This window comes from Phoenix dactylifera, chromosome 5 (genome assembly GCF_051530095.1).
Source record: "Phoenix dactylifera cultivar Ajwa chromosome 5, Ajwa_hap1_PhDact_Kaust_v1.1, whole genome shotgun sequence".
In the NCBI taxonomy this organism is placed as follows: Eukaryota; Viridiplantae; Streptophyta; class Magnoliopsida; order Arecales; family Arecaceae; genus Phoenix; species Phoenix dactylifera.
This window is the reverse complement of record NC_143194.1, coordinates 6675152-6689933: the sequence shown is the minus strand read 5'-3', so window position 1 is coordinate 6689933 and position 14782 is coordinate 6675152. Positions and strand designations below refer to the sequence as shown.

Genomic DNA, 14782 nt, shown 5'->3' with positions numbered 1-14782 from the left:
GCCGAGGGGAACCATTCTCGTGATGTGTAGCTGATTGGGACCGGCGCCCGGATTCCTCGCCGTGGGCGTCACGCCCGACGGCGACGTGGCTCTGTACGTGTCCGGCGCCAGGCGCACGGCGAACAACGCGACTGGATCGGCTCCGCGGATAGGCGGGGGGGGGGGGGGGGGGGGGGGGAGTGGGGGTAATCCTGCGGTACGCGCACGTGGGAGGTGACTGGACCAGCCGGTCGCTGTGACCGGACGGGCCCGTTAATCGGCAGGTGGCGCCCGCGAGGGCCCCGCCATCGGACGGCTTAGATCTCGCGCTCGTGGGTTGGGCCCAGGAACTTGTAAAGTTATATGGCCACGTTAAAGGGGTAATTATATAAAAAAAGGCAAGAGAAAATAGAAAGAAATTAGAGGCTTCGGTTTTTCTCCAGCTGCGAGGAAGGGAAGAAAGGAAGTAGGGCATTGCAGAGAGGGGTGGGAGGGAGGGGGAGAGAGAGAAGTAAAGGACGGAGGATGGACGCTCGTGAGGTGTAGGTGTATTTTGGGAAGAGTTTCTTCCAGAGGTAGGAGGGGTTTCTCCGGAAGACAATTAGGCCTGGTGCGAAATAGATCTGCGATGGAGAGGGACTTTCTGGGAATAAATGCCCAGAATTCCGGACCGCCGCCGAAGGAGGACGGCAGGGGGAGCCGCCAGGACTCAGGTCGGATTATTTTATCTCTGAAACCTTCGATTCTACTCGAAATATGTAAAAAAAAGCAATCATTTTGATTTAATTGTTGCTGAGATTCTTAGTGTCTAGTATTTTTCTCTGTTCGATGTTTTTTTTCTTTTGTCTTTCTTCAAGAAAAGTGGGTTTTTGTGAAGGTTTTGGTGTAAATTTGGAAGGTATTGATGAAATATTTGAGCTGTAATTGTTTTCTGATGATTTTTGTTTACTGGAGTGGTGTCTTTTTTTTCCCTGTGGATTTGGTGTTTTGATTGCTTTTTTAGAAGTTATTGTTGGAATCGCAGGATTAGGGTTTGTTTCTTTAATTGCAGCCATGTTTTGTAAGTTTGCACAGATTTGTATCGCTGGATTTTGCAAGTGTTCCCAAAACACCCCTGCTTATTAATGATTCTCGATTACTAAGTAAGGAAAGCGGTGTTGCTGGCGATCTAAAATTTCTTCCATGCTTTGAACTGGGATTGTTATTTGTCTGTGATATTGAACGTGGATTTGGATTTTATTCTTTTTATGAGTGAAGATCATGTTTAGCTGATAAAATTTAGCTGCAGCTGTTGAGGACCCTCTTTTGATCATAAATTAAGGTTTAGTTGCATTTTTTTTTCCTATAGTTGGATTACTGTTATCTTTTGAGAAGGAACCCAATCATGTCATACTGCGTTCATCTGGTTCATTTGGATGTATTTTTGGTATTTAATTCCAAGATTTTAGTTAGTAGTTCAAACCTGAGGCTCATAGTGTTCGAGTTTACAGACTATCCTTGGGAAAAGCTTTTCATTTCGTAATTGCTGACATAGTTGTTTACAAATTTGGGTATATAAATTTTGTTATTTTTCTAGGTTAAAAGATTGAAATTGGTGATGGATTATTTTATACTTAATTCATGACATTTGCATAGACTTATGCAGCTTAGTGCCAATACTGGCAATTTAGCACTAACTAGACTGTAAAGGTCAGTTATGGTTTCTAGCAATCATGTCTGAAGAACCTTTTTTTTTTTTTTTAATTTTGGTGGGTGAAAAGCGAGAAGAGGGAAATTTCTTCATTCTCCTCTTCATTCCCATTTTCCTTACATATCTAGTTTGTGGAATTTGCAGTCCACATAGGAAGCTCTGCTATGCCGTGGCCTTTCTCGAGCAAGACCACTGCTATGCAGCCGTTTATGTCCTTCAAACAACATGAAGAGAGACCAAGGAAGATTGTATTTGATCAGTTCTCTTCTGGATTTCAGCCAATATCTACTGTCGATGCCTTTGAGGCCAGTCACAAGTCCTCCCTTGCATTAGCACCACAGGTCTCAATAATTGTCAAACTGATCTTGGCATCACACTACTTGTTTTGATCAAGATATTGAACTAAAACTTTTGTCATTTGAGCTTGCAGAAATCCTTCAGTCTCGATAGACAAGGCATCCACCAATACGGGATTCATGCAAGTTCCTTTGGTTCTTCTGCTCACCAATCAAACGAGCCTAGAATGTTCCCAGTCGTCGCACATCACTCCATCCCAGTTGCCATGAGCAGCCCTTTCTTCAAGGTCCAAGGTGTACCAAGTGGTTCGAGTCTTGCAGTCAACCCTTTAAAGCAGCAGCCTTTTGGAGGAGGGCTTGCAGTCAGCGGCCCTGTTGGGGGTTCTGTGGTTGGAGCCCTTGCTCAAAGGTAAGTGCAAAAATACTTTGTTCTATGCTTATTTTTAGGAGGTTCTTTAATTGTTAACTAATTCCAAAATGGAATTTTGTAGGAGTATAACCAAGCCAGCTTCCACTACCGCACAGTTAACAATATTTTATGCAGGTTCTGTGAATGTCTATAATGATGTCCCACTGGACAAGGTAATGGATTACATGGATGAAATTTGATAACTTCTAAAAAAAAAATGAAGATTTTGTGGCTCTGAGGCTAGTTCTTACAAAGTATTCATGTTGTAGGCTCAAGCAATTATGTTGCTAGCAAGCAAGGGATCTAATGCGACCTCAAATGCTGTGAATCCACAATCTGAAGCACCTGCACAAGCCCCGACCAAAGTAGCAGGATCTGATGGTTTAAATACAAATCAGAACCAGACCCCTGCACCGAGCCACGTGGCTTCACCTTGCTCGGGCCTTTCTAGCCCATTATCAGGTACTTCTCAAACAGGGCCTCACTCTGGTAGTCGTTCTACTGCCAATGATGATACTCCTGTGGTTAAGTCTCTTGGCTTACTGGCTCCCACAATCCAAAACGGGACTTCAAAAACTCTCACTGCTGCATCAGGCTCTACTTCTGCTGAAACTATCATGCCAACAGGTATTTGTTGCATTATTTGTGTATCAGTTACAATTTTTGTTCCTTCATAGTAATCTGCTGTGCACAATTCAACGTGGTTTTTATCTCTTTTTAAGCATGATATTTTCACCAAAGTAGTCATGTCTGTAACTTTTACTATTGGAAACTGATATACTTTTGATAACACTCTATACATGTTATATTCTTTCTGGAAACATCATTTTTTTTTTGGCGAAAATGAGATTAGATATGACAAGAATAGGGTCCAAATACTTGTCAAACACGTCCAACATACTTTTGTGGGTTGGACTATTAAATTAGGTTTTGATTTTACTCGTACCTGGATCTAATAGTTTGTCAATGTAATGCACATCGTTCATTATTGTGTGTGCTTGAAGCAAGAGACAAAGCCTGTAAAAACAGAGTGATGAAGAGTTTAAACTGTAGAATTTCTAATAAGCCAAACAATTATAAGTTCTGTCGTATGGTACCAAAAAAAAAAGAGAAAGAATTAAATCTGCCATATAGAATGAACTCACATATGGCAATAATTTTATTTCTTTCGGTATCCGTGTTGTATCTATATCCTATTTTTTCTGGATTTATTGCATTGGTGTGTCCATATTGTGTTGTATCCATGACCATACTTCGTAGTATCTTGTATACAAGATCGAGAATTGGATAGCATCTGTTTGAAACAGATCCTTGTATTCCATTTTTGCACCAAATGCACCATACTGAAGCTCCTTGCTTCTCGTAGGCAAAGATTCTCATTAGTCTTATTATTAATTACATTGGCCAATCAAATCTAGTGCTATCTTAATATTAATAACTGCATCTGAATAAATGGGTGATTTGTATTTGCAGCTGTACCCCAAGCTCGGAAGGCATCGTTAGCCCGGTTCTTGGAGAAACGAAAGGAAAGGTAAAACTTTCATGCTAATTCCAAATATTACTTGCCTGTACTTGATTATATTCGAAGAGTTGCATTTCCGCTACGATACTATAGTTTTACTAAATTCGAGAAATGGAGAGTTTGCGGTAGTTTGAGTATGTGGTTTGTACCTTTTCCTGTCTGAGTATATATTTTATAGGAAATTGTCCACTTTCAGAATTGTGGTGCATTTATTTGATGACATTGTATATTTGTTTCAACCTAAAGTTCCTTTCATTTATTTGGCTGAGGAAGCTCATTCACGTTTTCCCATTTTCTATTTCAATTTTATGTAAACTTTTGAGCTCCTCTTTTTTTTTTTTAACTCCTTGATTTTCGCTACAGGGTGACAAATGCTGCACCTTACTCTTGTGTGAAGAAATCCCCAGAAAATGCTGCAGGATTTGAGTGTGCTGATGTATCTAGCAAATCCTCATCAATTGATATTGCCTTGTCAAGCAATCGGGAGGACTCATGGTGTTTGGGCCAGCAGAAGAATAGTGCAGATAGCAGGGAGTCCCCAAGTACAAAATTAGAGATATAAGCTTATTTATATATTTCGACATCCCCTTCTTTCTGCAACTGCAGTCCGTCATTCATTTGGGATCCTCAGCTTGTTATAATATATTTGGTTATGTAGAAGTCTTCTATATTTGAATGTAATCAGAAGAGTTCAACAACTAACGAGAGAGCTATTCTGTAAAAACTTCGATTATTTTTGCCCCTTCTATTTCCTATTGCCATATTGTAGAAACGATACTGATTATGGTTATAGCTCTTAAAATTCTCTTCTGTTTTTGTTTTTCCTTTAACTGTGAATGCTACCGGTGGTATGATGAAATGTGTACAATGTCTAATTTCCTTTTGATTTTGGTCAGATTCTGGGCTTTGTCTAACTCCGGTCAGTTGGCTCTGCACCAAAAGCACCGAAGCACCTAACATATTTTGAGACACAAATGGACTGTGTCCATGCTTTTCCTCTGACCAGAGGAAGATGCGGATGGATCATAGGTTTTTTTAGTAGTGTTCAAATCAAAGCCCTCTGTTGAGAAACAAATGAAAGGTCTAACCTGGTGATACTAGCGCTGAAGTGTTAGGTTTCTTTCCCAGATTTTCATTTCCTTCTGGTTTTGCAACATCCTTTTGAGCACCGGGGAAAGGTAATGGACTTCTCTTGGTATTTCTTCTTTCGCAGAAGATCCCTTCTTTATATGTTATATGAATCACCTCCAAGTGTCTCTCATTTTCTTCTGTAAATTTTGAAACCATTTATGAACACTCGCCTTTACAGCAGCATGAACTTGTTTTAACTGCTCTCTTCATGTGCATGTGATGGTCTCCTAACATGTAGCATTTTTATGAAAAAAGAAATTAAAAAAGAAAAAAGAAACAAGAATGTAGCATAATGATTCTGTTGATTGTCCAATGTTTAGCAAGCACTAGTTTGAGGTAAGAGTCATGATGCTGAATCATAGGTGAAAAGGAGGCATAAGAAGGGGTGCTATTGGGATGTACAAATACGAAGGTGTAAATCTTCTTTTAGGTCCACAGGAAGGTGTGAAACTTGATGTTCTCTTTAGATTTGGGGTATAGGAATTATTCCTTTAGGCGCTTTTGGGATGCACCAAAAGGTTATACATGCATAACCATGCCATTTAGATGCACCAATAGGTTATACATGCATAACCATTTCCACAGTGATGGAAATTGAGGAGTACAATGTTACCTGGAAGAGGAATTTGAAGAGCCTATTGGGGGGTCATGGTGTGAGGCCCAGCCTCATTGGGTCGGCCTGTTGGCTCCTTCTAGCATCCAATCGTGGCTCAGAGGCCTATCCAAACCAGAAACAAGACAGAGCTCTAGTTGAGCAAGGCGAAGTCGTAGCCGCCGGGATGTCTCGGTTTCATGGGTTAAGGGGTTGAACCCCTATTTTAGGAGAATTTTTCTCTCGCCGCCGACCGCCAGTTGTTGTCGGCCACTATTCATAGTGGACGGCCGTGGATCCCCTGACCCCAGGCACCACTACAGCCACCTCTCCTCTCTTCTTCTTCCCTAGCTAGCGAGAGAGACTGTTTCTCCCTTCTCTCTCCTCTCTCTTTCTCTTTTCTCTCTCTTTGTTGTCTCTTTCTTTGTTTCTCTCTCTTCTCATGGTTCAATGGACTAAGGAGGAGGGTTCCAGATATTCTCTTCGTGGACCTAGGTTGACTCCAGTAAAGGATCCTGGACTCGTATTGATGTGACCGTCCATCGTGCTAGCTTTTACTTTGCCATTTGTCAGCCCTCTTTGGACCCCCATCACCAGCAACCTAGCATGTCACCCTTGTTGTATTTGATACCTATTCCTTGATCTGATGATTTGAAAAACATTGTTTTGACTAATTTGGGCGATTGGGCACCACTGGACTCTATCATCATTAGTTTTTATTGTGTTACTCGTACCATAATCTGATTCTTATTTTATGAGTTGATTGGTTTGATTGGCTAGAATGGACCGACCAGGATCGTCGGATGCTACTATTTAATCGATCCAGTCCTTCATTCGCCTCGATTGTTGTCAGCTATCATTGGATCCATAATTGATAACCCTTAATCTATTATCTTTTTCTTGATTGGATATATATTTTTTGATCAGATGGATTGAGTTACATTGTGCTAACCGATTTGAATAGTTGGGCGTTGCCATCTAGCCGGCCTCACATATCATCCTATATGAATCTATTTTCATAGTCAGCCCCGGTTTTATATGAGACTACAATCATTCGGACATTGTTAGAACTGGTCACCCATGATTTCTATAGAAACTCCTGTTTTGACCCTTTTTGGGGCTGTCGGCCGCTGCCGGTTGCTTGTTGTTCGGCCATGGGTCCCTAACCCTGGGCACCACCCGCAACCATCCTCTTTCTTCCTCTTCCTTGGTTAAAGATAGAAGATTCCTTACAATCTCTTATTTCTTTCTTCCCCATCCTCTCTCTCTCTCTCTCTCTCTCTCTCTCTCTCTCTCTCTTCATGATCTGGGGCTCTGTAGAGAGTCCCTGGTCTTTACTTTGTGGACTCCAGATTAGCCAAAATAGGAGGTCCAAGACAGGCTTAGTTGTAACCATTCAACATGTTGACTTTTACCCAGTCTTTGTTGGCATCCTGATCATTATTGGATTCCACTAATTCTAGCCATACTCGATCGTTATATGTTACTTGTACTTTGATTTGATCTTTAATTGGATAGAATGAACTTGACCAGACCGACTAGATTGTTGGGCCTTACCACTCGATCAGCCCTATCCTTCTTCATTCTTATCAAGCATGAAGCCCTGCCTCTCTCTGTTTGGGTCCCAGTTGACTCCAATGTGGAGGTCTTGAATTGCCCCGATATTCGGCCTGTAGCTGACCCATTTCCTCGGCTCTTGTTAAGTCCTTTTAGAATTGGGCCATCATTGATCTTTATTGAGTCATTTAAATCACGCCCGACCTTAACCAGTTCAATTCACTCTATTCAAACCGACGCATATAGTCGGATATCGCCGTTTGACTGATCTTGCCTCTCCTTCACCCTAATTTGGGCATAAGGCCATGTCTGCAGTAGTATTTTAATTTTTAACTTTCCTTGGCTTCTAAGATAATGATAAAATTAATTATATTTTAATGATATTACAGCATGCAAATCTGACCCATCTAATTGAAGTGAAATTTTGAAGCAAGATGATGTAAGTAACCTAATGCTTCAAAGTATGTTTTTCGAATTTTGGTAAAATGATTATTAGTTTATTGAATATAATATCTATTTTATACTTGGAGAAATGTGTCTCGCATGTTATTATTACAATAATCAGTCTTTTTATTTTAAATATGTTATGTGTTATGTTATAATATTTAGAAAATATGATTGGGCAAAAAGGGGTAGGGAAAGCCCCTTGGTAAGCTATTTCAAGCTATAAATAAAAATACAAAGCAATGAAGAAAGGGGGAGAACCTCTCCAAAAACTCGGATAACTTAACCACCGGAGGGCCTTCGCCAGAATCCTCGGCCAAGACTTTGTGCAGGTACCCCGGAGGGCGGGAGGTGGCCTTCTTTCTCCATCCTGGCCGACGTCTTCTCGGCTTCCTCTGGCGTGGTCATCCTCAGGCCAAATTTCAACCACAGCAACATTCATCATAGTATGACAGTAGTTCCTTTAGTATATACTTGGAGACGGTAATTTTGGTTGCTGGGCTTCGTCACCACATAAGAATAGGAGACCACTCTCCTACAATTTGTGGCCTTGTGATTCGCAAACTCCGGTCTCTCTGAAAGCCTCCTAAAGCCTCATTTCCCATCATTTTTCACTCCAAGGCCGCCTTCACAAAGTACTACAACCCCGGCAAATCCTTGCAAAGATTTCATAAAACCATGGGAACCGGTTTGCGTGTCCCCCCCTGATCCACGAGGAATGGAGAGAGTAGGGCTGGAACTGGGCCAGGCCGGGCCAAACCCCTACCCAAGCCCGGCCCGAATTTTTTTTCCGGGCTTCGGGCCGGCCCGGGGCCCGATCAATTTTAAAGGAACAAGGCCCGAGCCCGGCCCGAGCCCATTTGGGCCGGCCCGATGACGAGCCCGTTTGGGCCAGCCCGATGACGAGCCCGGCCCGATCTCGAGCCCGGCCCAGTTTACAGGATTATACGCACGAATATATATATATCTCCCTACCAGAATGTATAATATTTCAGGCAAGGTCCGCCGTACCGGTACCGGTCGGCGTACCGGTGGCCGGCCGGATCGGTACGGTACCGGTCCGGTCCGGTACGTACCGGTCCCGTACCGGCCGGTACGCGGTGGTTTCAAAAACCACAGCGTGCGGCGCTGTAGTTCTAAAAAAAAAAAAAAATCGTACCGGTGCGAACCGGCCGATACGAGGCCGGTACCGGCCGGTACGGGCCCGAACCGGCCGGTACGCACCCGTACCGGCCGGTTCGGATAAAAAACCGGGAAATACCGGTTTTTTATCCGTTCCAGTACCGGTCCACGGCCGGACCGGTACGTACCGGCCCGTACCGGCCCGTACCGGCCGGTACGGCATTTCATGATTCAGGCATGACCAAACAGCAACCAACGTGAGATATTTGAAGCCTTATAACCTGTAGTTTGATGATCACATTCAACCTGCATATGTAGAATGATATATACCGTAGAAGAAAAAAATATGCCTTGAATTAACTAGCATGGGTGTTTTTAACAATATAGCAGCCCAGAGATTACTGAATTCTGCTCGAGTAACCTTAAGCATATGAAGCAGTAGGCCACCGGCCCATGATGATGTGAGCAAACCAGTATTATCAATAGACATAAGCAAAGCAAAAAAAGTGCCTTCAATTCCCAGGGGGCAGAGTTTGGAGCCAAGTACTAGTAGTGGCATCCACTTGAGCCGGCCAACCATTTGAGAAACACACTCATCAATCACAACAAATAAATAATCAGGCAAGCCATGATGTGACCTATTTACGGGCCAGGTGTTTCGCTTGGCCCACTCGAGCCTGAACTCTTTCGGCTAGCCTCTGGTTAAACATTTTAGGCCCGGCGGGCTGGATCTGGCCTGTAAATTTTGCCCATCTAGTGGACGGGTGGGCTTGGGCTTCGAGGATAAAGCTCGGTGCATTTTTTTATCTTCTTATTTTATTTGTTTATGCTGAATATATTTATATATTTAATTGATAATTATTGTTAATATACAGTAGCAGAAAGAATCGTAACGTATCTACATTTTCACCAATTTCCAAAAGAAAACGGAGTAGAGAAAATTCAGAAAAAATATGTAACCCCAGCCCATTTTCTCCTATTTTGGACGAAACAAACTTACTAACTAATTCTTTTATTCTAGTTAGTAAGAGAGAACATCGAATTAAGAAATAGACTTAAAAGCTAAAAGAGGGTATCTTGACCAATTGCAAGGTAGTAGCTATTGATTGAAGCAGTAGAAGCTAGTCGACAAAAGCAAAGCGATCTTCTAGGCCAGGAACGAGGCCTTTTTCCGGCGCGTAAGCTACCATAAAGGAAAAAGGCCTCCGTATTAGAAAGAACTTAAATATTTAGTGATTCAGATTTAGCATCATTTAAAAATAAATAAATAAATTTTATGTGTATGCTAAAAAATAAAAAAATAGTCATGAGGCTTGAGGCCTGGCTCGAAGTCTGAGTAAGGACTAGTTTTGGGCTTGGAAGGTATAAGCCCAAAGGCCGGGCCATGCCAAACTGGGCCCTAAATAAATTGTATTAATATTTGGGCAAAGTCCGGCCCACCGGCCCATGATCAGGTCTAAGGTAGAAGGCAAACTTTATTCTGGTCATGCTATAATTTGGCTCGATGATATCCACACAATGCTATCCAACCTGAAATGCTATTCTTGCAATTTTGGTTTTCTATAATTTGACTTGACTGCATCCACACTATGCTGTTACCAGCATGAACACCTGCAACTTAGGACTCCTTTGCAAATTCTGTGTATTGCTAGAACTGCTGCTGGATAAGCCAGCAGCAATCCTCACTACTAAAAGTCTGGGCCTTCCATGTAAAAAGGTGTTCCTCATGCTCCATTTACGTTACAAAGCAAAGTATTCCACAAAACAGGGGCAAGACAACTAATTTATCTAACACAACAGTAGAAATTTCAAGTAAAAACAGCAAAGAAGTCATTTAATTTAATTTAATACACGTAGTCCCATAAATACTACACATATTTTCTCATTTATCTAAATTATAAAGCCCAAAATTCCAAAACATGCTAAATGTACAGTCTCTCATAAAATATGATATTTTTTTTTTCTAAAAGACCCTGGACTTCTAATTCCTCCTCTATCTCTATTTTTTATTTTGAGTAAATTACAAAAATTCTCCTAAGATTAGATGTAAATTACACAAAGATTTACTTTTATCCAACATTTTAATCCATGCCGTTCGTCAAACCGTAAATAGGATCCAAATACCACATTAGAATAAATTTAAAAAATGATCAAAATAACCTTACCGTCCTACAATAACCAAATGGCCAAAATGAGGTTCGAATTCTCTATCAATTTATGATCTTCTCTAATAACCAGTCTCATCTCCCTTCCTACCTAGCTTCATTTTTGTCATGCGACAACAGCCTCCGACTCTTGTGCGATGTTGGCCTCCGGCTCCTATGCACCGCCATTCTCACTCTCTCATGCTCCATTGGCATCCTCTAGAGCCCCCCCTCCAAAATCTCTCCTCCTACTTGAAACCCTCTTTTCCCTTTTTCTTCTCCTGCGACACTGTTTTCCGGCTCTCATATGTCATCAAGTGGGCCTGTGGAATCCTAGACAAACTTCCTACACCAGAACCCTAGGCCTCTATTTGATGTTATTAGAGATTTGTTAGGCCTCAATTCTAAGTTATTAGATATTTTTTAGGTCTCAATTTCAAATTATTAAAAATTTATCTGAAATTTGAAACTAATGTCACTACATCTACTATTGTTTGAAATGCAATTTACTAGGGCTCTACTTGAGTTTATTAGAGATTTATCGGATGATTATTGTTTGAAATTAATGTCACTTCATCTACTATTCTTTCAAATTAAGTTTATTAGGCCTCTATTTGACATTGTTAGAAATTTATTACAAGTTTATTGTTTAAAAAGCATATTGCTCCCCTGCTTTTGATTATCATCTGCTGTGGTTATCTAGTATGAGTTATTTTTATTTTGACTTCAGATATATGTGCTCATAATGGATTGTTTCCATTTTCCCCCTCTATGTTCTAAAATGCTGTATTTTATCCATTTTATTGATATCAAAAACTACTACATGATGTTAGTGAACCAAATTGTAACATCTGAATTGTCATGAAAGGCTATCACTATACTTCTTGAAGTCAAAAAAAAAAAAAAGTTGAGGGTACGATAAAGTTTACCTTTTGGTGATGGGAATTTAATTGTTGTTACTAAATGCCACATGGCATATAACTATTTCTTCAATACCATTTGGGAGTCATAGCATTACTCATCATGATAATTGAGACCAATTATGAAAGTAAATGAGGCTATTTATATAGCAATCCAAAATATTAATTAATGATGGATCATACTCAGCCTCCAACTCGGTGGGTTCGGAGCAAACTCACGGTCTAACACTCAACATAACCTCTATTTCTCTCAAAATCTAACCTAAACCATCACTAGATCAAATTGGGATTCTCTAACCCAACCCCATCCAATCCCATCTGAAGCTAAATTCAGGTTGGGTTGGGTAAGTCAGATTAGGTTGGATTAGTTGGGTTGTGCCATATTAATTAGATGAAATTGAATTGAACAAGAATTTGAAAAATAGAAAAAAATTTGGGATTTTTTTTGGGATTAATATTTATTAAATTAAGGTCTCAATCATTCATAAATTTCAATGTTATACGTACATATCCGTTAAAAAGATTAAAGATAAAATTATATATATACATATAAATAATGTAAGTAGCTTATTTATGAATTAAAAATACAAATATAAAGTATTTAATAATTTACATATCAGGTTAGATTCGATTTCGGTTGAGTTGAAGGTCAACCCTAATCTAACCTCACATGAGATCAGGTCAGGAATTTTGAGTCCAAATTCAAACCAAATTTATAAAAGCTCAACCTAACCCTACCGAATAACCGGGTTGGTCCGGCAGGTTCCGCTTGACCCCAACCCAGGCTGCAACCTAACATATGTTCGATAAACCAATTAAATCTTCATTATTTTATTGTGGAAGTAATTAGGTAGAGCAAGCCTTCCCTATTAATGGGTCAAACCCGAAAGGCTCCCATTACTAGGCCTTAAACCCAAAAATATATAGTTGTAAAGATCTTGAGTCACAATTCTTGGTTTAGCTTAAAAACCCATTTTAAAAGCAGACAAGCACTCAAATTAAGCCCTCCCTCACTGGGCTCACTCAGCTGCCTCAATTGAAGTGGACTGGAGATCTTGGGTGAGGATTGGGCTCAAGGTCATTTGTGGTTTGGGTCTAGTTGTCATAGCCCTGGCAATGATGGATAAGCCCAATAATAGCTGTCCAATGTTGGAATGGTGATGAACATTAAAAAGCAACAAACAAACAACAAATAACAGCCTAATGCTCAAAAATAGCCTTTTCTAGATTAATCAGTGATATTTTGCACATACAATGATTTTCTCTTATCCAAGAGGAGAGTATTTGATGAACGATTATGATCTTGCCAATAGAGATTGTATGGAGAAGATAGTAAAAATAATTTTTTTTTAAAAAAATTCTCCAATGTGCTTCTCATCTTTCTCTCATTCATTTTATTACATAGGGAGGCAGATCAACTTTAAAAGGGTTGCATATATAAATAGGAAAGGAAAAGGAAAACATCCAAAAGATGCTATGCCAATACAAGAAATTGACAAGGGTATTGAGTAACACATTGTAGCATTTTACTAAGTTTCTTTAAAAAGATCAGGTGCAATAGATTTCTATCAAGAAAGAAAGTTTAATGAAGGTGCTAGCTTAGCAAATTGGTAAAGTCTTTGAGAATTGTTCCAAATAAGCTGACATCAAATCCCACCTTTGTTGAGGTTTGGGGAATGGGAGAGGGCTATCTCCCATTAACAAAAAAAAAAAAAAAAACAAAAAAAAAAAAAACCAGCACCAGGCCGTCGGAAGCCTAGGCGTTATAATGCAATAAAAGAATCATAGTTTTCATGAAAGTAGAAAGTTTGGATTCCAAGGTTTGATGCTTTAGGTGATCAACATCACTTCCCCTAAAGACATTGCCTACAAACTCGGTAATGGCGACTAAGCAGCGAAGGATTGCAGCGCTTGATCAATGACACCATATGAAAAGGAGAACCATATAGTCAAATAACCATTCATTGCACCAGGCTTTTTTAACGCCTTAGCAGAACAATGAATAGTGGGAAGTAAGAGGATGAGATACTTGAAATGGATGACATATCCACTGCCAACAATTCATTAGTAATGGATATCATGGAGGTGGACTTGAGAAAATGGAAGACGCTCAGAGCGCAGAATCCTGCCTCTCTCTTTCATTCAACTGTGGGGCAGCTTTGCCTTACTCTCTCCACCACACTCTGGCCCTCAAAGATTCTTGGACTTCAAGGGCGCAGCCACGACACGCTTTCAATTAGACAACACGGTGAGATTGGGGCCCAAGCCTAGTGGAAGGCAGGTGAAATGATGTATTCATTGGCTAAGTTGAAAACTATAGCTGCGGGGAGCTATACACTTCAATCAAACCTTCCTTCAGAGGAAATGGTCCCAAGATTGCTTCCCACAGGAATTTGAGATCAAAGGCTAATCAATGGTTTGACAAATTGTTTGCTCTACCAACCTGCTTTGGACCATTCATTATCCTTTCAGTCTGCACCGCATTGTAGGTGTTCACTTTTGTTTGCTTTTGGACATACCTTTTACTTCTTTAGAAGCCACTTACTAGTTTCCAACATGCAGTTCATGGTTTGTCCATTTTGTTTGGATAATGTCGCGTAAATAGAATTTCTTTTTTTTTTTTTTAGCTAGATGGGATAGAGGATAATTAGGTCCAAGTCGAGACTTTAATCTTATTTGCAAGGCTTAGATCCCAAATGTTGCTAGATTAAAACATGAAGTATATTGAAATTTTGTTGATGACACCTTTTGCTTATAGAGGTGACTCTGCTCAAATTGGACTTGAAACAGTCTACATTAATGTTAATAATTTCCTTTATACAATAACTTTTAGGCTTTTTTGGGTTGCTAAGGATAATGAATCCTTTTCTTTTATTTTAACATGATCACCATTTATGATGCAACAAAATAAGGCGAGCAGTCCATATCTGATTGGATGGTAGACTAGAGTTGTAACAATATTCCATATCTGTGTGT

At 40.2% G+C, this 14782-nt stretch overlaps 1 protein-coding gene across 3 annotated transcripts; it reads left to right on the top strand.

Annotated features, from left to right (window-relative positions):
• Nucleotides 1-367: 367 nt before the first annotated feature.
• On the top strand, nucleotides 368-4706 carry LOC103717027 (protein TIFY 6b-like). Of its 3 annotated transcripts, none has more exons than XM_008805255.5 (7): nucleotides 368-692; nucleotides 1948-2010; nucleotides 2100-2374; nucleotides 2457-2547; nucleotides 2644-3001; nucleotides 3848-3905; nucleotides 4260-4706. In XM_008805255.5, exons 1-7 carry the CDS (start codon nucleotides 633-635, stop codon nucleotides 4456-4458), a joined length of 1104 nt encoding a protein of 367 aa, XP_008803477.4. In that variant the 5' UTR covers nucleotides 368-632; the 3' UTR covers nucleotides 4459-4706. The 3 variants fall into 3 exon arrangements, with proteins under 3 accessions (XP_008803477.4, XP_008803476.4, XP_008803479.4); XM_008805254.6 differs by having other exon boundaries at nucleotides 1814-2010; XM_008805257.6 differs by lacking the exon at nucleotides 1948-2010 and having other exon boundaries at nucleotides 370-692.
• Nucleotides 4707-14782: the final 10076 nt, after the last annotated feature.